Raw genomic sequence first — 27,614 nt, 5'->3', positions numbered from 1 at the left:
TTTGTATTTTCTTAAAAGTTTTGACAAAACAGAACTCGCATATCTCCTAACTTCATTATGGGAAAAATGCTCTTTGTCATGATTGTCATGAAGTTAAGTCATACTTACGTGGTTTATTGGAAATTACTAAAACTAAATTTTTAAGTTACAACAACTTCATATGAAGTACATACAGCTCAATTTTGAGTAAGCTTAACAATTAGATACAGAGTACACATAAATTAAGATTAATAGTCATATTTACTTTCCTTTTTCAAGGCAATCAGTTTCCAAGATTATTTTATGTAAGATCAACTTTCCAGTGGAGATTGAAAATGTTTCTAAAATGCGATTATAATAAGTTATTAGTTTGAGTAACCTGGCCTTAAATTGTAAAGTTCTTCCCCCGTCATGGCAGACCTGCCTCGTTATTTTGATAGGCAACTTAACTAGCAGGAAAGTGCCACACTTCTACACCAAATGAGCTCAAGCAAGACTCTGTTTTCTATATTAATCAAGCAGGCATTCCAAGCTGAAGGAATTCTGTTGTTTTAGGCTCCGTGCCAGCTGCAGCGCTACTTCTTAAGACGCCTTGCAGTGAAATGACATGTTAAGTGTGCGGCATGTTTTCTCTAACTTTGGGGTCCCTGCAATGAGGCAATCTCTGTCTAGTGGCCTCCAGCGAATCAGAGATGGAACGCACGGTACGCTCTGTAAACACATACTTACCCTTACTTTATCAAAACAAAATGCACTTACTTCAGAATTACAAGAGCTTGATTATGGGACATTTTGTTCACCTTTTAAATGGCTGTTAGAAACTAGAGTCAAACTGAAATTTAAATGCTCATTTTTTAAAGGAAATATGAACTACAATTATAATGCAGCTTTTTAAAAATTTTTTCAAAAGAGGATAAAACAATTTATGTCCTGCACATCCCCACTGTTATGCTCATTCCTCATTATTGACTGTGGTGGAATGTAACGAGGTATATTTATTCAACTACTGTTCTTTTTATGCCACTTATTTGGCTGCTTTACAGATTTTTGCATAAAAACTTGAGAAGAGTTTAGAATGTACAATGTTTTGTCATAAATTAAATTATCAAACACTTATATAGGTACTTATACAGGTAAAGTTGAAATGATACATTTTTTAATCATTAAGCCAACTGACCAAAAATTAAATGTCAATTATTTTGATAAACATTTTGGTCATTTTTTTTTTAAAGTTTTTATTTTAAATAATTTTGAGCATTTTAATTTTTTTTTTTAACTTGAAGTTTGTTTTACTGTAACTAGTTATTCCTCAGCACTGATGATCAGCACATCATCAAAACATAGACTAATGGTATTAAGTAACGTTAGCACTGATGTATTGTCTTCAACGTGCATGGAGTTTACTAAAACATGCTCATCTATTACATCCTGGCATTAATGGCTGCAGGGTGGTGATATTAAATGCAATAATGTCTCTTATATAGATTAAAAAACCACACTTTCAGGATATCTACTGTTTTCTTCCTTGCCAACATACCACCCAACTTTAAGTAGATACTGACTGAATCACAAAATAACACACAGTCATAACTACAGCCTGACTGAATTTTAATTAAAGCTTTCAAATTCTGATTACATTTTCTAAATTTCTTTAGAGAGCACCTCCAAAATAAGGCACATAATTCACCCTATGACAAGTGAATTTCTGATCTCCTGCGATGATTTAAGGCAACTGTGATGAAACTGCACTGCAGACCTCAGTGCTATCCATTTTACTTCTGCTCTTTCTGCACATCGGCATCTCAAGCTGCAAGCCATCGTTGCCTCTAAATATTCTCTCTATATCATTGCTGTAAAGCAGCGTGTTTCCCCAAACAGAGGAGCCTTTATCTTGTGAAATATTGCACCTGCGCCCGCTGCAGAGTGGATAGCTTTGGCAGAAAGCCTCTCCCTCTCTTATATGCCTCTCTGTCTTGTCACTGGTTGTTTGGAATCTGGAGGAATCCCAGGTATGCCTACAATCTCTGCAGCCATTGACAAATTTCTGTCTTCAGGCCGGGGAAACACACACATACGTGCACTCATGTGCACATAATGAACGCACAGACGCGCACACACACACACACACCTAGGCTCGGCTCGGCTGTCATCGTCGGCTTGTCAGCGTGCCGCACCTGTGAATGGTAACAAGACCCCGCGGCTCGCAGCGCTCTCATAGCTGCCTGACAGACTCAAGAGATCAATTTCCTCCAACAGAGAGAGAGCATCGCGAATAGAAAAAGTTTGCCACAGATTTTGAGTCAGAAACTATAACACACCTTAAAATTACAAAAAATCTCATAGTCAGCTTTAATAATTTACAAAAATGACATCTATGTAAATATTCATAAAACAGCCAGTAGGTCTCACACAGGACAGAGGCGTTGAGTTGTCTCTAAGCAAAGCATTTCTCCATTTCCTTTGCAGCGTGTACAAGCAAGCATTTCTGTGGTTCACACATCTAAATAATGACTCATTTGGAGTCATCAAAAGCAACAGTATAAAGCCACAAGTTCACCTACACTCTGATTGTAACACTGATGAAACAGTATATAAGCTTAGATTTAATGAGAAGGTTGCCAGTTTGTGAGCATAATGCTGAATACTTTGTCAGCATAAATGACTTAAAGAGATTTTACACACAGAACAGTGGATAATTAATCATCTGCCTCTATGTGAAATTTCATAGTGTGTCATATATTTACTTTTATGTATTCATATGTTTTAAGCACCAATTTTTGCATTTTCTGCATCAATTTATGGTGTAAAAGTCTTAAATCTTGTCAAAATAAAGTCTTTTGCTACTTGTATGTTTTAGTAGGGGTAATAAATGCACATGTTCTAAGTACTGACTCAGACACATACACATTTTAACCATCAGTGAAATCTATCACAATGACCCGCTACATGGGAGCAAATTACCTTTTTAAGAGCTGACCTGCGGTTATTACTGGTAACAAGGATGGAAATTGTGTTGCAGGCATCCATTTTGGCGTATGGAAATATTGTATGGATATTGGGATCTTAACCTCTCAATAAATGTGTTTAACAGTCTGTGTGAGTAGCAGGTTATATCCAGGCCAAAATATGTGCACTGTATCATTGTGTACTAAAGCTGAAAGCAGCAACCAGCTCTCCTACTGTCCTATCTTTGTCAAAACAGAACTATTTAAAAAAAAAAGAAGTTATGCTCCAAGTATGCCTTTCTTAGAATTCACTAAAGGCAAAATATAATTAAATACAAACACATGCCTGGAGGTCTCAAGTGTATTTCAGTATTTCACACTTAATGGCACATTGCAGTTCAGTGCAGCCCATCTTAGTTACAGTCTTTTAACCTCCAAGACATACCCAACGCGTCATTAAGTTTGAGCCATAGTAAGGGGAAATCTGTTTTTAATGGAGCTGAATGGCACACAGGTTGATCATATCTTTTTCTTCCACAGCTTTGTTCCACATGATCTCACTCCCTCCCCTCACACAGCTTTCTACACAGAGATGACAATGGAGACATATATAGTAATATCACCCTGTGATTCCTCTGAACTCCTCACTGGCCCAGTCTGTCTTTCTCTCAGCACGCACACGCCGACATCAAGGTCAGTTAACAGCTTTTACGTCTTCCTTTTCTTCACAGCTGAGTGAATTTTAAGTTTGTATGTAGTCTTCTATATCTTTCTCTCTTTTTTTTTAACCATCATAGTGCCAGTTATGTCAGTGCAGATTTGACTCACAAATGTCCTCACCCTCCTTCCCTGTGCTGTAATTTGAATAATTCTATCCGGGGCTCAATGACACTATTCAGGTAGAGTTACATGATGTCACTGAGGTGAATGGGGCACCTGGAAAAGGAGAAGCTTGCTTACAAATGTGGTCTGAATAAAAAAAAGAAATACTCAAATATGGAAATATATTTGCCTGTTGCACATTAGCATCCCATGAGTCTGTAGACAATTGCCTTTCCTCTTTTGGTCAACAGAACACTGTGGCATTCATAAAAATGCTTGATAAAGCCATCAAATCTATCATTTAAACCATCTTTTTGGCCAATGACACTTCTGTAATGCATAACTAGAGTGCCAAAGTGGTAGACCTAATATAGAAGAGGCCGAAAATTTAGAAAAATTGTAAAGAAATGTTTTTAATGTCTTTTGATTCATGTAATTTCACAACCCCTCAAAGATTTATATTGCATCTTTTGTGGGTCCTGACCCCAAGTTTGAAGCCACTCTATTACACAGACACATTTTAAAGCTGCACGCATCAATATTTTTTTTTTATAAACAATTCATGAAATGTGTGTGTAATGTAAAAGGCGTCAATCAAAGTGATGAAAAATCCGAAAATGATCACCTGAAAATGCAGTTCTTTCCAGCTTTCAAGAATGTTCCAACCAACTTTCAGCTAATTATTTTTGTTTTATGCCTAGCAGCTTTAATGTTTGGGCTCTCTAACCACTCTCATTGTTTTTTTAGCAGCAGGAAGCTGGTTTTAGCAAATAATATTCTCATAAACCCACTATATATCTATAAATATTATCTGCTTTGCAAAAACAGCATCCGGACAAAGTTAGCAACCAGCTATTGGAACATTTAGCACCCCAGAGGTCGATGGAAACCATAATGAGGCCAAACAGGAAGCGTAACACACTTAAATTCACCAGGTGGCCAGAAACTATACTAATACCATTGACAGCTGATGTCTGTTGGATGTGTAACTAGGTATTCCTCTGAATGAGCTAAAGCCTTATGAATGCTAACTGGCCGCTATTCTCTAGAACGTAAACTCTTAATATAATTCAAAGTCTGTTAGGGATTGCACACATGCATCCACATGTGCATGCACCCACCAAACACACACACACACACACACACACACACAGACACATAATTGCCACCATCACACACGTACACACACTAAATGCAATGTGGTATAGTGAGCTGTCAGACCGCACTAATTCCTCTTTTTATGTGTGTCTGTCCTACTGTGTAGCAGAGGGATCAGGATTGCCTTTCAGGATAACAACTGAAGCTCTAAGCTCTTAGTGTGTGTGTGCGTGTGTGTATCTGGGTGAACAACAATTGGCCGCTAAGCTGTAAAGAGCCTTGCAGCCACGGTGTCGCCAACAAATATCCACTGGCTGTCAGCAACGGACCGACTCCGCGTGTGTGTGTGTGTACGCGTGCAGATGAGCCAACTTCCTGTGGTGGATTGAAGTTAAGTGCTGCTATTAGACTTAGGCCTCCAGTCGGGCTTCATTGTCTGGGCGAAAGACTCGATTATGCTGACAGAAACACACACGTGTGCAAGAATACACATGCACATATGAACATTAGCGCACATGCACGCCTACAGGTCTGGTTTTTTAAAGTTCTCGACATGTGCAAAGACTTATCTGCAGCCTTTTATACTTCACACACACCCTCCATCTCTTCACACTCACTAAACTTTTATGACAGATACCCTCTCTAGTGTCTCCATTGCTCCCTCTCCTTGCTCTCTTTGCCTTTCTGGCTGCTGTAATCTTCCTCCTCAAGGCATAACAGTAGTTCAGCTGTCACTGAGAAAGAACTGGGGTTGCATAAGATTTCTAACTGCAGGCGTGCCCCGTAATTCACCTTGCAAAGCTTTACACTCTCCCAGAGCTGCGGAGGTGAACGTATCTCCTTGCAACTCTACACAAAGTGATATGAAAAAGGGCGAAAGGTGGAATATGAAAGGAGTCATTTTGGACATTTTAGCACTTGGGATTTGTCACTACAAGTCAATGCTACAATGTCAGGTGTCACTTATTTCAAATTCTATTCGACTGAATACATAGTGAGAGTAAGAGAGGACAAAGTCAATGGAAAGTAAAACCACAGTCAGGTGGTGCGCTTTTAGTTTGAAGCTCTAGATGTGTGCATCTCTCGCCGCCCACGTTGGAAAAACAGAAAGAAAAGTTCAGCTTCTGAGAAAACGTCTTCACCAGTAGAGAAGAGAAAGGTGTGGTTTTTTTCTTTTACACCTACATTCTGAAGCCTCTCTTACGGCCATTTTGATGTGTTAAACTACAGCAAAATACAGCCGATATGAGTGATGACAAAAGCTTGTATTAAATCTATTAAATGTTGGGTTTAAAAGTGATGTTTTGGGCATACAGTGTTCTGTGTGCACTGAAAGCATCTTCTCAGTTCAGTAACGTATGTTGTGTAAGTCTGAGTTTCTGCTGTCGTCACCGTCGAACATGATAAACCACAGTGGCAAAGTCCAGCCACTTACGGGAAGATGATTTACCACCAAAGACAAAAGAACCCTCACTGCAATGACTTTTCTTTCTATTTACAAGGAAAAAAAAACATATTTTACTGTCACAGAGTGTGATTCCACTCTGCTGCTTTTGCATCCCTGCTTTTCACATGAAATAGTGGACATCGTCAGCATGGGTAAAGAGAAGAAAAAAGAAAAAAGCAAATATTTATGAGCCTCTGCCAATGGTAGGTTAAAGGACTATAAAACACTTTAAAGTAGTTTGAGTTCATTTACTGTACTTTAAATTCAGTGCTACTGGCACATAAATGGAGTAACCAAACTGAAACTCAGTCCACACTTTTCTCATGTAGCTGACCCATATACAGGGGCGTATTATAAAACCTAAGGCCCCCACACATCCCCCACAAAGGAGCGTGCATGCACACGCACACACACACAACCACACACACAGAGTTTATAGTTTTTTCGTCTCTTTTTGTTTTTCTTCTCTTTATAGTTATTATTTAGTTATTTAGTGTCTATTCTGGTTGTTTTATGTGTCTTTGTGGTTTGTGACCCTTCTTGTAGTTGTTTTGTGTCTTTTTGCATCTCTTTGTGGTCATTTTGAATCTCCTTCTGGTCAGTACATGTTGATTTGAATACAATTTTGCAAGTAAGAGGGCCCATGTACTTTGGGCCCCTTTCTCTAGTTCAACTTAAAAGTAACTGCATATATAGCACACTTATGTGTAGTACTTTCCAAGTGCCAGTATAGAATGTTTTTTTTCCACTAATTTACAAGTTTTTTTATCAAAGCAACAACTATAATATATATTTTTGAGGGGCTAATATAATTTTAAAAAGTTATGCTACATTATGAAACCATGCAGTGTTTAAGATAATCAAATAATAATAAGAAAAAAGGAAACAAAAAAAGAAAGAAAATTCGCTATTGTTAAAATATTATTAAATTGCCATTATTATGGCGTCCTGCAGTTCTGCGTGTACAATTACTGCCAATTCGTATGGTATACTGTGCAGCTGTACTTGCTTATTATATAATCCCCTGCCCGCCCTGTAGATTTAGGCCCCCTAATGTTGACTACATGGCTTTTTAACTACATTTTAGAACTATATTTATGCATTAAGTTCACAATGTTCTTTTTCAAACAAGTAAGAGATAACAGGTAGAGGCATTATGGACTGGGCACTATGGAACAATAAAGCGAGTATTTTCCTTACATGCGACAAATTCATTACTTTTTTTTTGCCTTGTAGTCTTTATATTTTTAACAGTTGTAATGCTTTAACAGGGTGGCACACATCCCCTCACCTCCCCGCATTTCCTCTCTTTTCCCTCTCTCTCTCTCTCTCTCTCTCAGTGCTGTTTGATTGCTTAAGCCTGGCCGTCAGACAGACAGACAATGCGTCCATGAAGAATAGCCTCGCTTCCTTCCTGTCTTCCTGTGCTGCGTTCTGCCTTGGTGAGCAGGGTGAATAGGCCGCTCTGCCCCACAGCCGCCATGAGCTGCGGGGGCCACGGCGGCTAAAACCAACAAAGAGAGCCGTTCTGGGGCCTTTTTTATTTTTTTTTCCAATTCACATCCCCTCCTCCTCTTCCTCCTCCTCCTGCTACTCTCTGCTGCCAAATCACTGGGACTGCCGGATGGATAAACAGTCTCTCTCCGTGTTTCTTGTTTTTCTGCTTTTCTGCACCAACTCTCACTTTTATTTTTACACATATATAGGTTGAATAAGTCTGTGCATGCTTGGTAGTTGACTGGTAGATTATAAAAGTTGATAATGACAGTGTGATGCAATAAAGTGATTTTGAACATATTACTTCTAAGTGCTATCATTGACTTTTGAGACATTTCTGATTTCACATCAGTCCAAGAAGGCATTTTTCTTTCAAGGTTATGTGCGCCTGACCCTGCACACCAGGTCACACTATTTCAAAAAGAGGCACACAGCATTTTGCCAAGAAACTCTTTCAGATCCAAAAAAAGCCAGAGGAACTGAAATGACCAGAGAAAATACGAGGAGGGCTCTTTTACTTTGAGAAAACCACTTCTTTTTTAAAGCGTTGCACACTTGATAAATCAAGAAACTTGTAGCAATAAAGGGGAAAACACTGACTTTTTTCTCATTAGCACAAGTAAAAATATATAATTTTTGCTTAATAACTGCGTATCCTAACAAATATTTTTTCTTCAGCACATCCAACTGATTGCCCTCCCCACCCCCCAACAAGACAACCATCTCCCTATGGGAATACCAAGTAGGAGCAGGTAGCTGAGAGGAGCGTTGGGGAGCCAAAATGACCCCCCGACTATTGAAAACAGGATGAATGCATGCCGGGCTGAATACGGGGGTAAACTGTTAGGTCTTTGTCATTCAAAGTGATGCTTTTAACCCTTTGCGGTCCCTCTTCCTAACAACCCACCCCCTCCTCCTCCACAGCCACCCCTTCCCTCTTCATTCACAGCTGAGACAATGGAGGGGAGAGAGGAGGCCTGCGACTGGAAAGATGAAGACTAAACACGAGATCAACTCTCCCTTTTCTGTCTCTAATGGGATTCGGCCCCGTTAGGTTTCCATCTCCTCCACAGACACTGCAAAATAGGTGAAAGTTGATAATTATGGAAAGCAAACCCCCCTCAGTCAAAGGCTGGGGATGAATAACAAACAAGTGAGCGCAGGTTAGGCCTCGGCGCGTCAATCACGGCTCTGAATGCATACCGTGCCGCAAACACGTCCGTATGCTGTCAACAAGTGTCAGGGGCTTATGTTTCAGGCTTATGTTTCGCCTGCAGGGACATTCAAAACCAAGGAATTCCTGAACAAACCTTTGATAAAAAAGGAGAAAAAAAAGGGCCTCGTATCTGCAGGATCCCAGGGAGTGTGTATGAAATGAATTTGAAGCCGCGCCAGAGTGTAATAGCAGGCTTACATGAACGCATATTTGCAAAGAAACAGGTGATTTATAGGATAAAAACGAGGTGATGGGACCCAATTTTAAAAAGGTAAATCATTTCCAAAGAGGCATTTTGTGGAGTGCATGCAAACAGATGTGCACACGAGCACATTCCTACACACATGGCTTTACCAGAGCCAGATGTTTTTCTTAAAGAGTGCCTGAGGTGAACATTAATGCGTCCTTGTTTGATCTCTGTAAACATCGTGGAGCGATTGTGTTGCAGAGCGGGGCTTGATGATAGCTCTGCTTAAGATGTTCGTGCCGAGGTTCAATTAAAATTGTCAAAAACTGTGCTTAAGTCTGGCTTAAACAATCTGGACAAGGCTCAAGATAAAGCTGGTACTTTTACAGGGCCGTAGCCATGAAGTTAAGATTGGGGGACCAAATCTGTTGGAAGGTTGGTTGGTTGGTTGGTTGGTTGGGGGGTCAGAATTTTATTTTTAAACTTAAAACCCCAATTCCAATAATGTTGCAATGTTTTCAAAACATTTTTAGACCCGTATTCAACTGACGACAGTCCAAAGACAAGATGAAACAAACAGATAAACTTCATTGTTTTTTTGTAAAATATTCACTTATTCTGAATCTGATGCCTACAACACATTTTCAAAAAAGTTGGGACCAGGGCACAAAAGTCTGTAAAACTTGTGTAATGCTCAAAAAACACCTCTTTGGATCATTCCACATGTTAACAGGTTCATTTGTAACTAGCACCTTTTGGGAATTGGTTGGCATTTTGTTTTTTTAATTTACAGTTTCCTATACAAAAACAAATTTGTACTGAAATGTAGTAAGAAACAAGGCCGATGCCAAAGAATCAAGGGAGGAGGGAATTTGGAAATCAGAAAAAAAAGAAAAAGATTTGAAATCTTTTTTCTTATGATATATGATTGATCATAAGCAGGTGCAGTTTCCTTTGCAAAATGTATTACTAATCTAAAGTAAAAAGCAGGGCCATAACCATGCAATCAATATTGGGGGACTGAGTATCAGAAAAAAAAACAAAAACTAATTATAAATGCCACATCATAACAAAGTACAGTGATACAATATACTATATAAATATGCATTGCATGATAACGAAAAACTGCAGTACATTGTAATACTAGACCCAATAGCAATGGAAATGTCAATTTGTTAAGTATATCTTATAATTCTGGTACCATTTGCTGCTTATTTTGGGAAGCACTACATGGTTGCATGTTGTAGCATTTTGTTTTCAATCTACAATTTTTATTAGTATGGCAGGTTGGGGAGGCATTTTAAGCTCATTTGAATACTGAGAAGGATGTGCCCCCCCCCTCCAAAAATATACATCATAGTTACTGCCTTGGTAAAAAGTCTTGTAATTTTGGAAATACCCAACAATACCAGTTCTTGAAAAGTACTACACATTAGTATATATAAGGACTGTCTTGAACTTCTAAATGTTAGTGAGTTGTGACATAACAAACATGTTTCAAAGTGTACACAAGAGAAATAAAAACAGGAAAAATACTCTGTCAGACTTCAAGGTTGTTTAATTTCAAACGTTAATATATTTGTCTTCTAATTCATAGTGAACTATTCATCCAGCTTCGACACTCCCACAGGTCACCTCGAAATCTGCAGCGACCACGGAGTAGTCCCATAACAGGTGACACAATGCTTTCTCAAAATAAATATTTTTCATTATAAAATAATAAACCTTCAAATAAATATATACTTTTAACTTTACACTAAGCAATGTTGGAATTAGAAAATAAATTTTTCATATAAGGTCACTGTACAATTTACAAGTAGAAGGGATAAGATTTTTCCTTTGTAAATTACATAAAATGATTGATATACATTCCAGTGAATGTACAAACATTGTGTGAATGATGTTTACTGATTCATGTAAATGTGGATTTACCAAGGTGCCTCTGGTGTGGCAGAAAACTTTTCACAGTTGAAGTATTATTATATGTACAAAAATAAAACATCTGTCAAACTCATTTTCTAATGTACATACCCTTTGCATTTACTACTTTACATACAGTTAGTAATAGGAGTCTGTTCTTAGCATATAAGTTGTATTAAATGTTAAAAAACAAAAAGGCTATCCTTTTGGACTCTCATAGCAACAACACGATATCTGGGCACTTGAGTGAAAAATTTTCAGGACAAAACAGTAGTTGAATATGTCTTCATACCTTTTAACATGTGGAGCGCTTATTTTGGTTTACCTTTCAAGTGAAACTCCTAACGCTAGGGTGAGTGAATGCACCTCCAGTGCCTTTTGAAGAAACATTTTTGTCAACATGTTGAGTCAAAATGCCTCGCCCAGAGGTGGTAGGTGTGAAGATCTAGATGGAAAACACAAAAACTCATTAGCTCTCTAATCAAACCTTTCAAATACACAACTACAGGGCCATCTATCAGTTCGGTCAACATGGAGTCTTTCCATCCTTCTGCATTTTAACATTCACCACCAGCTCGTCTACGTTGGCTTTCCAACATCCTCACAGTGGATTGGGTTCGTGTTCTTGCACCGACAGCCGGGTCGTGTGACTCGGTCATAGCAGCTCTGGCACACAGCGACACATCCTTTAGCCGGGAGGTAGCACAGGAGGCAGGGGAAGAGCAGGGAGAGGAGCGACACGGTGGTCCAGCGGACGCAGCAGTTCGACTGCGAGCACGAGAAGGGCTTATCGGCGCACGTGTCCTCGTCGTCGCTGGAGCAGTGGTAGAAAAGCCCCTTGACGCAGCAGACACACGTGCCGTACTCCACCGCGCTCTGCGCCGAGCACACGCACCGACGGCCACACATCCAGCAGGAAGGAAGCACCCGTGGGCGACTGCACTCTGGGCAGCAGCACCGACCGCAGTCCTCACACTTGTTGGTGTGTATATCTTGACTTTTATAGGTTCCGCTGCCAGGCACGGCCAACACAGCCCTGGACTCATCGTTCAGGGGTTTCAGCTCTTCTGAGTTTAGCTCTGCACGTTTGGGCTGGGTTCTGATTATCTGGTTGCTGCCTGTCGGGCTGCTGAGGAGCCTCTGTCCTGACGAGGTGCTCCCCACGCTGGTCCTGATGCTACTCTGAGAGTCCTCTGCACTGGAGGACCGCAGCACGCCCTCCCTGGAGGAGATATCTGCGTTTCCATACTGAGTCAATGAATGCAGGTTACGGAGATTATTGGGCTCCTCTTCCCGGGTCTCCTGCTGCCCACTTGTCCTTGAACCCAGAGACGGAACCAAGTCACTCTTCTGCTGCCTGTGCGGAGAGGCTGGAGACCGTTGGGCCACTGTGGGCCCTTCTGTGTACTCATTACTACTCCCAGTTATCCTGATCTGATCTAGAGATAGCACTGCTGGAGTGTGAGGCAGCTGCACGTTGGTCAAACCAGGATCTGGCGGACCATCGTGGGTTTGTGGAGGCCGTGGTTGCGGTCTCCCTTCGTCATGCTGCGTGCGCGGAGAGCTGGTCGGTGATGGCGACCACCTGCGGTGTCCTCCTCCCCCATCGCTGTCGTTCTGACTTGTGGAATCCATCTCGGGACTGAAGGGCCACTCTGGCTGGCATGGGACACATCTGAAGTCCTGGAACAGAAAGAGACAGTTTATATCTTGTCTGTGACAAGCCATGCAAACGACGGCATGCAAATCATAACTGATATCTGAACAAACACCACTATGGAAATAAGGCCTAACAAACATCACAGTGTCGGCGCGAGAGATGAACGTGTTTGATTACATAGCTGATGTTATGTTTGGAGCCAGTAGTGAGGGGTGGTTGGGCTTTTAGAATCAGTTTTTGGAGACTTGCTGTAGCTCAAGAGAGGGTCTATGTAGCTACAGCTACGACTGCGGCTACTATAAAATACATAGAAATCAAAAGACAACAAGTTCGTTTACTAAAAGCTGTTTCAAGTTGCAGATCTAGATATCGTGCTCAAGAGCTGATACATTTATCGAATTTTGATGCTTCCCTGCCAGAAGTTGGTGCAAACTTCCTGTTTCCCCACACGCATGACACAATAGTGACTAACCAAGGAAAATAAATAAGCACATTTACTCTGAAAAAGATAGAGAGAAGTGGTTGAAGATAATCTTCCGGAGAAAATGATTAATCAGATGGAAAATGTTTTTGCGGGTCACTTACGAAAGACATCAGCCTTAGACTGAAATGTCTCTGGTTCGACTCTGGCTGTGGACTATGTTACATCTCCCTCCCTCATTTCCTGTCGTCTTTCAACATCTTTTCAAAAATGAATACGTCCCCATATATATATATATATATATATATATATATATATATATATATATATATATATATATATATATATATATATATAGATGCAACAATTGTTAATTGGTTACTTAATGAACTGTTAAAATTTCACCGGTTCAACTAAAACTAATGTATCCCATTTCTTTTGGTCTTTTGTGATATAAAAGTTTATATCTGCTGATTGATTGAACACATCAATTTGGGCATTTATTTTACTTCCTGACATTTGAAACAGTCAAAAAGTGATCTAAATAGAGCTACAACTATCAGTCAATTCATGAATTAATTTATTGATTAAAAGTTTGTAACTACTTTCATGATCAAAACTCGCATTCTTAAAACGGTGTCAAATATTTGCTGGCTAAAGCGCCACAGTTGTGATACTTTGATGCTCTTCTTTTGCCATACATGGCAGCAAATTGACAATCTAATATTCTGACTATAGCTGCACTGATTAGTTGATTAATTGGTCGGTCAATTGAAAAAAAAACAACACCTATTTTCATAACCTTTAGTCATTTTTAGAGCAAAAGTTTCAAACATTTGCTGATTCTAGATTCTTAAATGTGAGAATTTGCTTCTTAACTTTGTAATTTAACATAATAAATAAAAGGTTTGGGGTTTTTTGACTGTTGGTTGACTTTTTGGATTCATTTTTGAGCATTTCTAAACAATTGTTTTTTTTTTTTACATTTTATAGACGAAACGATTGATCGTGAAAATAATCCCCAGATTAATTGATTCTGATAAAATGTTGGCTGCAGCCATAAACAGACACATGCTTATGCTTCTTATGTAATTATAGAGTACGACATTGAAGGAAATATTTACCATTTAATGTGCTAAATATCTTAGTCTTGTTTATTATCGATAAGAATCAATATTTCCATTCTCAGAGGCTGTGTATGATGATGATCAAAGTTCATTTTTTTCTGTTGAGGGTTGAGGAAAATAGGGTACTTTACTTTAGACTGATATGGGCCAAACAGATAACACCGACATGGAAAGTTAAAGCTCTGTGTGGGAGTGAGTGTGAAAATCAGAACAACAGAACTAATGGGCAACTTTTTTCAGCCCTCTTTACATTTTTAGGTTTCCAACCTTGAACTGAAATTCTGACCTCTAGTCTACAGGCACTCACAGCCCCAAATCAGTTATAATCTAAGTGATTCATCGTACAGAGAGGCTAAGAATGAGATAAATGCAGAGTGACAGGGCAATATGCTAACATATTCAAATGCGCAGCCTTGTTTTCATCAACGCATCACACCAAAGTAAAGAAACTGACAGTAGTGGCCTTAATTCTCCTTCCTTGTGGTAATTAGCTTTCAAATGCCATCTTTGGGCTTGTGAGGTTCCCCCCTTTTCAATGACAATACAGGAAAGGCTTTTGTTTGTTGCATGACAAATGGCCTGCAGCAACCTTCCCCATTCGAACGCATTTTACATTGTGACACTCTTGAAAAGAAGATGAGTGACAAGATAAAAAAGTCTGGAGCATGAAAGAGTCCATGTAAAGTGTGAGTGATGTGTTCAAGGGGTGGTGGTGTCGGTGGGGGTGGGAGTGAAGCACTGCTCTCTGTGAGCATGCATGAGGGTTCTTTGGGATTTATGAGCCTTTTTTGCTCCAAATGAAGGGCTTGCAGGCACACTCAGATTTTAACCTGTTAGGTGGGGGACGTGCGGCCCCTCATCCACTTACAGGGCCCTGTGTACAAGCCATGTTGGCCACAGTGGGTGGGTGAAGTGTGGGGGCTGACGGATGTGGAGCACACTGATGGCATCGGCTCTTAAAAAATGTCAGGGTAGAGATTTGAAAAGTTTTTTCAAGCAAAAATGACAAAACTCACTGTGAGTTATATATAGAAATCCACTGAGTCATACTGTTTCTGATACACATCTGATAAAGCAGTGTTTTCCACTGTGGGTGGCAGATTAATATTTCAAGTATAGATGAGTGCAAAGGATAAATATTATCATATAGGTTCAGTAGATATGATGTTTGCATGGGAGGGAAGAAACAGGGTGCACACATGAGTAAACGTGCCAAGTGGGACACGACTATTTCCTAATGAAGCTGACACCAGCAGGGAGGCAAAACATTTTTTTAAAAATTAACAGTAGACTTGAAGGCATAAACTAATTGTAGATGCTAGCACTTTTTAATAAAAAATAGCCACTCAAAAGCATTCATAAGTAACGCAACCGCTTCTCTTACAACTGTAACATTATAAGTAACCTTGTCGCGTGTAGTAAGCAATATAGTAATAGTAATAATAATAGTAATAGTAATAATAAGAAGTAATAAGGGGGGGGGGTTATAAAGAAGCTAAGTTAACATTCAAATACTAAAAAGTATGAAAATCAACTTTTCGCCGAAACTTAAGCTAAGAAATAGGTGTTTACAAAAGGCTCCACTTACCGTGCTTTCGACGCTTTAGCCCCCGTTTAGGTGAAATAAATCCAATTTGGGTGAGAGTTTATTCCATAAATCAGCAACTCAGTCTGGAAAGCCGTCGGTAAAATCCATTGAGAAAGTTTCCAACCGGGGCGCATTTTCATTAAAGGCAGCGCTAAAACGTAAATCCCATGTTTTGCGCAAGAGCACGAGGCATTAAAAGAGGCGAAAACTTCAGTCACCGCCGAACTTCGCTTCACTTTTCTTGCAGAAGAAGAAGAAGAAAAAAGTGAAACGAGGGTCAAAACTCCAGCGTAGAAGTAGTTATAATTCGGTGTGTTTTATCCGCAAGGCGCTGTGGCTTTGCAAGTACTTCTTCTCGTGTGTGTATGTGAGTGTTTTTTTTTTTTTTTTTGCTCTTTCCGGAGAGGAGGTCGGGATTTGGGCTGTAAATGGCGTCAAGCTGAAGGGGGAACAGAGCGCTTGTTGTTGCAGCGGATATCTCGCATCCGGTGCGCAGCCATTGGCTGCTAGAGAGCAGCCATTCACACCCAGTCTTATCAATTATACTGCAGGGGCCAAACACTGCTGGTCAACTGCTGTGGAAGCATGAGGGCTGCCCTCGTAAAGGCCTCTGTTTCATATCGTTGGTGACCCATTTCTTAAGCAGCCCTTTACATATCACTTCACTGAAATGAATGTGTGACAGAGTTCATTCTGCTGCGGTAGTTTAGGGATAGTTTTCTCGGCTGCGTATAATAACAGGTTATTAACTATTACAACAATATAACAATCTAAATATCAATATATTTCAATCGACTTGACATACCACTTTTACTATATAGAGTATTAATGCAACAAAACAATAATAGTACTAAATAAATAATACTGTTAATTTAAAGAACATCCAATTTTCTGAGTTTAACCCTTTGAAACCTGGACTGTCATCAGTTTTATGTGCCTTTCCCAAGCATTTCAACCTTTAAAAAGTTGAAAAAAAGATAAGCAACTTCAAATTGCTAAAAAAGAAAATTAACTTCAAAATTAGAGAAAATTTTCAAATAACTAAGGAAAAATAGAAAAACCCTATATTTCTGATTATCAGAAATTATTATATTTTAGCACTTTTCAGGTCACTGCCACTGCCTGTTTTGGTTCCTTTTGTTCTTTTTTTTTTTTTTTTTTTTTACCAATTTTAGGTAATTTTCTAGTAGCTTTTTTTTACAATTTTGTGGGGTCATTTTTTTTAATTTCTCATTGTCTACTTTTCATGTTTTTTTTTAAAGAAATCAAGTCAATTTTATGTTTCATGGGATTAACTAAAATATTTGTTTTTTTACCTATACCTAAAAGAATGGACACAAAGTACATTGTTGAGGTAAATACTGCCAATTTAAGTCACTTTCTACTTGCGCTCCATTACATTTGAGAGTGAAATATTGCACTCTCCAGCACAATACATTTCACTTTGGGAAGTAACTACTTTAGCTTGCATGTAGTTAAAGTACAACATAAATGTATTTGTAATCAGCGGCAGGTACTTGGAAAAAAATATTTAATTACAGTTACTAATCAAAATGTTGGTGACTGCTGAGGGTTACATCATATTCTTAAAAATATATAAAATAATCAATAAGTAATCATTACATAATAACAAGTAAACTGTAACCTATTACAACACTAACTTCATTATATATTAATATTTCATAAACAAAACATAAAAGTATTTTTTAAAATTTCAATATTAGGAGGGACACAAAATGCGGTGGTTTGAGATTGGGCATCAAATACTTAATTTCTTGCTTCTTGGTGGAATTTTAAGCACCCATTTGTGCATATTCTGCATTTATTTATAGCGTAAATGTCTTCAATTCTGTCAAAATAAAAGTCTTTGGCTCTCTTAATGTTAACATCGAGGGAAAGAAATGCACATGTATTAAATATTGAGGGGACTAACAGTATATAAAGTAGTTAAAACTGGATCGACATTTATCAGGTACAATATCAATTAAAATGCTGCTAATATGTTAATTAATCCCAAACAATACTACTCAACAAGAGTACTCAACTCTCTACTTTGAGTATATTTTGTTGGACAACTATAAAGTAAAATGAAATGAAAATATTTATGTACAGTGCGGTGTTACAGTAAATGTATTTTGTTACTTTCCACCACTACAATATAACTACAGATATTTTAGCTGGAATTATAGATTTTGTCCACATACAATGGTATTTAAACCAGTTTGACAGAAACGTAAAAATAAGTAATATCTTTTAACTGTCTTCCTAAAGGGCTCTGGAGTACTTTCCCATGTGCATACTGACTTGTCTTTGACTCTCAGGGCTGGATGTTAATCCGACGGACATTTTGCTAATTTACAACCATTTCAGGCTCCTTGCTAGGTTGCTATAGATCTAAGGTTAAAACTAATCCATGGCAGCAGATACAGCTAATTAACAAGCCAATATACTGTTCTGGGTTTCCTCTCAGCTGATAAGAATAATAGTGGAGCAGCTCCCCCGTGTGGATTTTCTGTGATGCCGCAGCTTGTAATGAATAAAGACGTGATTTCACACAGCAGCAAACCATCAGATCAGTTTAAATGTTCATGACAATAATCTGGAAACTTTCCTAATAATCCTCTGTGATGCCATTGACTCCCACTCACAATTTGTCTTGTTAGGAAGCAGTGAATTACATGTATGTTAATGTATAAAACAGGGTTCCCAAACTTTTTCATAGACAAAATTTTAAAACTTTTCCAAAGACCCTTACAAACCTTTTTTTTTCTTTTAAACTCTATTCAAACATTATTTCAGCTAGCTGGTATAAATCGAGAGAGAACAAATGTAAAAATGGAGAAATATACGTGACAGTGAGCAAAATGTCAAAAATATTAGAGCTATTTTATATCAACAGCTACAGAAAACATATTTCCTGTTGTGTTACATTACTTGAAAAGTTATCCACGAATGATTACTGTGACAATTCCACTACACACAACTAAATTTCCATGAGTTTTCCAAGATTTTCAATGATTTTTTTTTTAATTACAAGACTTTTTCAGGCATGGAAAACATGATTGTGAAATTCCATGACTTTTTAGAGATTTCCATGACTTAGAAGACCTTCATATAAACACAGTTAATGTCAAACCTCGTCGTGTCAGGTCCAAAATACCAAAAGAAACATGAGAAAAATTAAATGAGAACCAGTGAGTTTGATATTAGATTCAAGGCAGGAGATGTCAGTGTACTCTGGCTGTGTGCCCTGCTGAAAAGTCAAGTCACACACACACTCACACACACACACTCACACACACACCTTAAAAGCCAAGCTTCCAAACACAATGTGAGCCAGCTATGAAGAAAAATAAAATAATAAAAAAGACCAATTAGCCCATGTTCAGTCAGTCTGGGACATGGACAGAAAGAGCAGCCCTTCAATGAAAACAATGAGAGCTTCGACTTCTCTCTCCTCCCATTCTTTTGTTTTAGTAATAGAGTGTCTGATCAATCCCAGACAGAGTAATTATGAAGTTGTGAGCACCACACCACTGGGAAAGGTCGCTTTAATCAACTCAGAGTATGACTTGGCAAATTAACTTGGATCCAGGTCAGGAAGCTCTCTGGACTTCCCTCTTCCTTTAAACAATTTATCGTCCTTTGTTTTTCCTGTCTCACCGGCTGCTGTTCATTTACCTTTTTGTTCACGGGGTGAAAAATATTCATGAAAATATTACATTGTTACAAGGCAAGTTTGCTAACTTGTTTGGAGAATTTAGAAGTTATTATTCTAGCTTTGTGTTATCACTTTAATACACAATATCAAAACAAACAGAAACCTGAGTTACAGTTTCTGATTGCTCTGATCAATATTTATTCATTACCCACGTCAGAAGCACTTCACATCCTTTATTCACAGCTGCGTGTGGGCAATTACATTGTTCCGGGGCAATTTCAGGATGCTAATGAAAGCAGAACTTGAGTCAGACGGAAAACGGCGGTGGATTTGCAGGTTCTTTAAGTTGATTGTCAAGTACACCTACACCACTTTATCAACTGATTGCAGCTTTGGTGGGCGCTTGAATTCAGATTTTGGTGTTGAAAAGAAATTGGTAAAATGTTGGGACAACATTAAGAGTTAGGTTTCATTTTGTCCATGAACATTGTGGAGAATTTAGTAGCTTCAGAGACAGATATTTCCCTCAGGAGTGGTTACAGAGCAAATTAGAGCTAAAAGGAGAGTGAAAATTGGACTGAGATTGTCCAGGTAGACAGAAACACGATTCCAAATGAATGCCTATGTTGCTTCGAATCAGCTGATGTGTAAATGACTGACCATTTTTTGTAAAAAAGGCTCAAAAATTAGCAAGAATTAGTAATAAGTTACAAGAAAATTACATGGAAATAAAAACACAAAAAAGAAAAGTAAAAAACAACCAAAAAGAAAATGACCTTTGTTTTTGCATTCTGGGGTACATTTCTTGCCAAGTTGCTCATTACGTTGTCTCCAAATGTTTTGAAGAGAAATGTAACAACAGCACAAGAAAACTGATGAGGTGAGAAGCAATTTTTACCAAAACTGTATATTTTTTGTAGTTTGGTCTTTAACCACAACCTGAGTTAAAGTCAAGAGTGTTACAGCTGTTGTCTTTTTTCTATTAGTTTATCCGTTGCTTCTGTCTGTCTGGACCAACACGTCCCAAAGGGGCCACTAGTTCAGCTTGTAGAGTTTCCATTCTGCTAATTAGGATATTTGTTGGACATCTTAATTTAAAGATCACAGTAGCACAAAACATGCCGTTTTAAGCGTGAAAACTCCCTGAACAAAAGACGAGAATAAAGACTATTATCTGCCAGAGCACAGAATGTCCCCTTTTGTTTTAGCTCCTTCTCGTCTCAGCAATTTCCTCCAAGGACTGTTGCGGATTTCTATGTAAACAACAAGATTCATTCACTGACTTTTCACATCTGTGGTGTTATGATGCAACGGCAACACATTTGGAAAGAATCCTCAGCAGACGCACTTTTGCTGATGAGCTATGCAGCCATGCATAAGCATGAGTGAAGGGTGAAGATTTAGGCTGATGACTCATTTTCCTCTTCTTTCACACTAACACCTTGCTGATTATGTAAAGTTGAGTATGTTTGGTTTTTTTTTTTGCTTGGAAACTTACACTTAAGTGGACAGACACTCATCATTTCCCTTCTTACTCAGGGCACATCGCACACTTTCAATCAGATCTGTTTCCTTAAGGGACGGTGCAATCAAGAGTGGATGTCTCACACTAAAAATCTTTATTGGCTATACACCAGCCATCAAATTAAGACACCTTTAGCATTTGTATTCACTAGATAAAATGCTGGAAAGTATGTTTACCGAACTTCAGCACAAGAAAAGTGAAGATTAACGCATTTGTAGCACCCTTTAAATTAATAGCTTGGTGACAGGCAATAACAGTATTTCACCTATCTTGTCCCCTGAAGATTTGTTCATCCACCTTGACAATAAAAGGCAATTTAATTGAATTTAGCTTGCGTTCATCCGTCACGTACACTCGCCCAGCCATCTTTCAGGCTGCTGAATCAACCATGATAAATGTCTATTTACAGTGGAGCCAGCAAGGTCTGAAAATTGAGTGTTTAATGATGGCTGAGTTACAGCAATTTCAAAAGTTTTTGTCCTGCGCCACAAGCAATGCCCTTTCTTTTCTTCTCCCAGAATACCTGAACAGTGAATCGCACTCCCGCTGAGCCGGGCAGAATGTCCTACACATAAAAAAAAGAGAAAATTGAAATGAAACCTAAACCTCCTGCTGCTGCGGGAGATGAACTGTGTCTGGATTGTCAAGCAGACACTGCAAACTGTTTGAAATAGCTTTGTAAAAAGGACAGAGTCTCAAAGTCCATCGCCTCTTCTCCCTCGCTGGCTCACATGCTGAGACAGAGCTCAAGCCGCTATATTGCTGTGATATGATCCTGTAGCCTGATGAGCGGCCCATTATGGCACACAGGTACAGCACTGTGCTGGCATATTGTTTCAGTAATGTCAACAGTACAAGTGCACATTTATGAGCTTTGTATAGCTTCATGGATCAATAAGTCACTTTTTTACATTTCTAGCCGTTGCTTGCAGATTTGTAGTTAACTAACTGCGCTATCGTTAGCTCCATGACTTGGCCGAGAACGCTGTTTGCGGCTGACTTTGTGAGGTTTGAAAGCAATTCATTTTAAAAACAAGAATCTTGTATAAATGGAGGTTTAAATATGCCCTTAATGGGTAAATATATGATTTCATGTAACAGCTGGGTTTGGTGGAGTTTAAACAAATACAATAAATAGCAGGACAGGGCTAACATTTGCTAAAACTCAGAAAGCATCCAGGACCGGCTTCCACACAGCAGAGAAAAAGTTTTTGGTGGATGTGTCGCTCATGTTAAGGGAAAAGAACATTTTCTCTTTTGTATCGCTGTTTAGAACTGTAGGTAGTAACATAGTTAGCAAGGCATGCTAGCGATTGCAGCTTTTGTACACTTTTGGTCTTGTATTTTTGGTTTTGGAAAGACAAAAGACACCAACTTCTATTCTCTTAAAACTCTTTTCCATACATGAATTCAGAGCCTGACAGTACTCAAACGACATGGCAAATAGTAAATGTGATCACTGCAATAAAGTAAATAAGTACTGTCTTTGTGTATTTTATATACAGTTTTTTTGCAGTCATTCGGCCTGAGATGTTATGAGAAAGGACACAGGAGCAAGACAAAACCAATATCAGGCAACAAAGAAAGGCCCAGATTGAAGTCCTTATGTCAGTTGATACTGTACATGTGAGATTTGTGAACATATTGTCAAAAGATCACAAATCAGTAATCGTGGAGTTTAAGGCTTATGGAGATCTGGGGCAGTTCGCTGTTTTGACATGTGATGACTAAGCCCATTTTAGCACACAACAGCTGTTGCTAAACTGGGGTACGGGACCCCATCAAGGGTCATCAAATAAAACTAAAGAGATCTTGAAATGATTAAAAGAAAAGCACAACATTTTGCTGATCAGACTTTGGAGTGTACCCAAATTTAACCAAAGCTGCTTCAAATGTAACTACATGTAGTTTGCTTTTTAAAAAGTTTGACTGGGGCTGTACTGTACTGTTTCTGTGGCTGCTGATTGGCTGTTAGTGTTTGAGCTTGAAGTTAGAGCTGACTGGTTGATTTTTAGAGAGACTTTTGCCCACAGACACAGAACAATATCTGACTGGCTCGGATCAAGAGGGTGTTATATTGTAGCCGGCTCTGGGGGAATGACCTAAATAAAATGAATTGGATTTTTCACTGTTATTACTTCACATATCAGAACTAAAAACATCAGAAAGAGGACTGTCACATCTGAGGACATCTGCTATTTCATTTAGCGAATAAATACATCTCGTGACTATGAATACATAATCAATAAACTGAAATAATCCGCTTCTAAAACAACTTCACATCACTCTTCATATCCATTACTTTATATTCTGTATTCCACTCTGTAGACTAATATGAATAGTATGACCCTATGGAGTTCAACGCTTTGAGTGCTAACTCTGTCCCAACTCTTGTTGACTTCTCTGCCGCCTCTCTTTTTCATTACAATACAGAGAATACATGCAGTACACAAAGGCGATGCTGAAGCGTCTCAGTGGATGCTTGGTCGGGGCAGAGTTGGAGAGGAGAAAAGGGAATCACATAACAGTTGCTGTCGGTGCTCCAAGTCGTGATACGGGTACTGAGTGAGACTCGGCTCGCCGTGCTTTTGTCTGGGTGGGTGAGAACCTGGCTATTGACTTGGCTGAACTCTACACAGATGTCCATTTTAACAAGTGATTTAATATGATGCATTTTATATTTTGATTAATTTGTCCCCCAATATGTGAAAATGATTTAATTTGGCTTCAGTACATGCCAATATTGTCTGAAAAGTGATTTTTAACAAGCAAAACTCTCTCAACCTGTTGAAAAATCTTATGTCAAGACTATAAAGTTTATTAAATGACTTAAGATTAACATTTTAAATGTTTTTTGGAGAGCAGTTCAGGACTAATGTATTTCACCTGCTACAAACACCCAGCAAAACCCCGTCTCCCTGGTTAGGGATTATTTAAAAATGACTGGGATGGGGGGGGGGGATTGATTAGTTACATTCATTTTGTTAAAAAAAGTTAGACCCTTTCCAACATTGTTCATATTGCACATTTTAACTTTTCAACCCCCACCTGGACTTAACAAAAAAAATACAAATCCACCCCAATACATTAAAATCAACACTCCAGACAATGCTAGATCCTGTTTTTTGGTCAATATTTTTTTCCCAAACAGCGAATGGGGGTGTAGTTAATAGTTGGACATAATCTGTCAATGTTAATAATGACACCAGATTACCGTGCCAGCATGGGTGCCAAGATCAACATCACATTTGTATTTGACAACTGATTAGATGTGTCATTCTGACTGATTATTTTTGATGTAATATTTATATTTTATATAGAATCTGAATCTCACTATGAGCTACTTTTGTCACAAACTAAAGAACTGAAAGATATTTTACTAAATATTTGAAGGCAAATTACATTTATGTTGACATATACAACTATAACACCTATTTTGCTGCTATTTTATGATTTTGAAATAAATTTAAAAAACAAAAATCTCAGTATTTTGGTTGTATCGTCAAGAATATCGCCAAACCCTTGTAGCCATATAGTAGCTATTATAAAGAGGAGGATTTTTCTCCACTTCCACCTGAAACAAGGACCCCAATGAGACGAGGGTCATCAGATCATACACACTTTAGCCAATGGCTAGCATTTTGGAAATGAATCTCATCAGCAAGGAGACAGGCTGTTCACTGAGTTCCACAAGCTCTCTTAGCTTTTCAGTACTGAAAGAATAAACTAGAGGTGGACTTGGTCGAGCGCAGATCTGCGGCAGGAGACCAAGTGGCCATCTGTGCTGAGTGCAGGTATTCTAGACAGGTCTCAATTCCAGCAGATGCAGCGTTTCAGTAGCATCTATCCAGGCACATTGCACAAAGCAGAACTAAAACCCAGCCACAAATCATTGATCCATGTCCATCATAACTGGACATTAAACAGTATTAACATTGTCTGTAGGCTACAGCACAACATAGTCTGAAATAACAACAATGTACACTATTAAAACACACAAACAAGGTGATTACTGGAAAACTTGCCAAGTTTTTTTTAAACAACTGTGAATCACTGCAACAATGAGAGATCCTTGAGCACACACTCATAAATGTGTGCACAAAATATTAGGCAGATTGGTCCAGTAGTTTGCAAGATTAGCTGCAGACAGTGAGATACACACACTCTCTCACACACATACCCTGCATGCACACACAAGAGCGGTTTGCTGCTTAGATGCAAAGAGGTAACCGAGTGTTACTTGATTCTTAATCTTACTATGGACTCATGGCTGATCACCCACATCAAATTGCTTTGAGAAATAACTCGGCTAAAACATAGGTTCGGATTGCAGGGTCTGGGTTTTACACAAGATGGCTGCAAGATTTTAGCTACACTGCAAAATCACTTGTTCAAAGCAACATTTGTCCCTTGCTTATGATCGTTAGTGCTGGACCTGAGAAAACAAACAGCACAGTTCTCCTCCTGCTTTTGCTGCACAAATGGTTAACACCTTTTCTACTGTAAATCAATCCTTCATTTTCCCCATTGGCAGAATTGTATTGTGGAAGCCAAGCTAACGGCAAACCAATTTTAACATAGCTTTTTTCATTGTTCTATAGCCATTACATTGTGCAATCAACACTAAATTCAGAATGAAATACTTCAACAAAGTTCATCTCTGGATGCTTTAAAAAAAGGACGAAATAGAATCTAACTCTGAGTGCAAAAACGTTTTTTAAAACCCCCTCCCCTGCTCTCCCTAAAAAGTCACTTAAAACTTTCCTTCCTGGTTGAACAAGTATTGTTTGAGTATTGTAAAGAGCACACCCTTATGGATTAGAGTACGTGCCTCATTTCTCTTGCATCGATCGTCTGGTCAATCTGACCTCTGCACTGCTCAGCACTCACTTCTTATGCTCTCGACACTCGTGTGGATTGAAGCTCCTCTTGATCTCATTAGCTGTAGTGGACGGGAGGTTAGCTAAAGTACTTTTACTGCCCCATCACAAAAAACAGACACTTCTCAAATCTGGTTTCCAACAATATCATCCTTTAGGAAAAGCTCCAGTGTATAAAAAAATGAAAAGAGGCTTCCACGCTCTCAGAAATGTCACAGATTAGTCTAAGCAGGGAGGGTGTGCAAACCTCAAGGGCGTTCAACTGATGCATTCATTCTGTGTATTGAAGTCTGTGTGTGCCAGTATTGTGTCAGCGAGTATAAAGACGTTTATATATTGCGTGCATGAGGTTATCAGCATTTCACAAATATGAAATGCGTATGTATATTGATGCTTGGCGGCCAGAGAGTTATGTTGGCAGGATTGTTCAATAGCAGAAAAAACAGGACTCTCTAATCTTTGTTAAAATTGCACAAAGGCATGTTGCTTGCAACAAGGGACATTATTCCTATTATATGTATGGCTCAAGAGGAAACAAACAACAGAGCTGGCTGTACTGCAGACAAGAGCAACATAGCTGGATGAAAGCAGCCACAGACAGTGCAGATACTCTGTCCAATCCTTTATCCTATTATTATGTGGTAGAGCAGAAAGCCTCTGGATGGGGTTTAACTTAAGCTTTTTCTTCTTTTGGTGAAGTGATGAAAAGGGTTAGAGGTGTGACCACTGTAGGAGGTGCAGCGAGGTCAAACAAACCCAGACATGGTATCAGATCTTGGGGTTTTAGCTGTCCAGCTGGGGTCACTGTTGTGATGTGTTTAATGGGTCTGAGTGTGTGTGTGCAAGTCATACAGCGTCCAGTCATCTATCACAATAAGAGGAGCTGGACAAGTGGGTTTAAGGCGAAGGTGGAGATTCCCTTTGACAGGAAGTTGTTTGCAACCTTCTCCGACACCAGTGTGCAGATGTGTGTGAGGATGTTTACACCAGGCAAATGCTTTGTTTCACTTACCTGGAAAGTCGAGGGTCAGAGGTGGGAATGATGTCACAGTCGAGTTAGCTGCGTTCCAGTAGCCTACAACAAGTTAGAAAACCCAGATGTTAGAAAAAACAGTCCGAGCCAGGTTAGCCACAGATTGATGTTGAACAACTGATTTAACGAGACACAAAGAAGACTGAAGTGCTAATTAATTTTGTTTTACTGCAGCTTTCACAACTGTTAATGCGCTAAGCAACCATCATGGATTTTGAGGTGGGAGTTGTTGACTTTCCAAGTCAAGAATCAGACTTCAGGGGGCAGTGTTTCCAGATCGTACCAGAGGCTCAAAATTATAATATTTTGAGAAAAAAATGTGTACGCCGGCCACAATCACGGGAACAAATAGGTTAAATTTATAACTTTGGTAAAAAAGTATTTAAACTTTTTCACGCATCTACATTACACAGCTGGTGGCCGAGTGTTTATGAAAACGAACAATGTGATAAACGTGACCCGTTTATGCCATCATGGCTGAAACCAAACGCGACTGGCTGTAAGGAGATAATGTGAGAAGTGACGCATAAATACAGATGTAGGAGCCAGGAAATGAGTTAAAGTGAGATGCATAAATTAGACTAAGTGCTTACTGTAAGTGATGGTCA

The 27,614-nt window shown here is 38.9% G+C and overlaps 2 protein-coding genes across 2 annotated transcripts in view; both read right to left on the bottom strand.

Annotated features, from left to right (window-relative positions):
• LOC121962718 (gamma-aminobutyric acid receptor subunit alpha-5-like) overlaps positions 1-27,614 on the bottom strand; it is a 270,680-nt gene that overhangs the window by 143,623 nt on the left and 99,443 nt on the right. Inside the window, exon 7 of the mRNA XM_088074904.1 lies at positions 26,986-27,048. The gene's annotated coding sequence lies outside the window, so the exon portion shown is untranslated. The remainder of the gene's footprint in view (positions 1-26,985; positions 27,049-27,614) is intronic.
• Positions 10,732-16,317, bottom strand: spry2 (sprouty RTK signaling antagonist 2). Its single transcript, XM_042513059.2, has 2 exons — positions 15,908-16,317; positions 10,732-12,794 (listed from the first exon to the last, which is right to left on the bottom strand). Exon 2 carries the CDS (start codon positions 12,744-12,746, stop codon positions 11,691-11,693), a length of 1,056 nt encoding a protein of 351 aa, XP_042368993.1. The 5' UTR covers positions 12,747-12,794; positions 15,908-16,317; the 3' UTR covers positions 10,732-11,690.

The sequence above is a fragment of the Plectropomus leopardus genome, chromosome 24 (assembly GCF_026936395.1).
Source record: "Plectropomus leopardus strain MGB_pleo_1.0 chromosome 24, ASM2693639v1, whole genome shotgun sequence".
NCBI classification, from domain to species: Eukaryota; Metazoa; Chordata; class Actinopteri; order Perciformes; family Serranidae; genus Plectropomus; species Plectropomus leopardus.
The sequence above is the reverse complement of the archived record's forward strand: the minus strand, read 5'-3'. Positions and strand labels throughout refer to the sequence as shown.

What these genes read in the sequence shown, in the direction of transcription:
- spry2 (XM_042513059.2), bottom strand. Translation starts at nt 12,746, where the DNA reads ATGGATTCCACAAGTCAGAACGACAGCGATGGGGGAGGAGGACACCGC.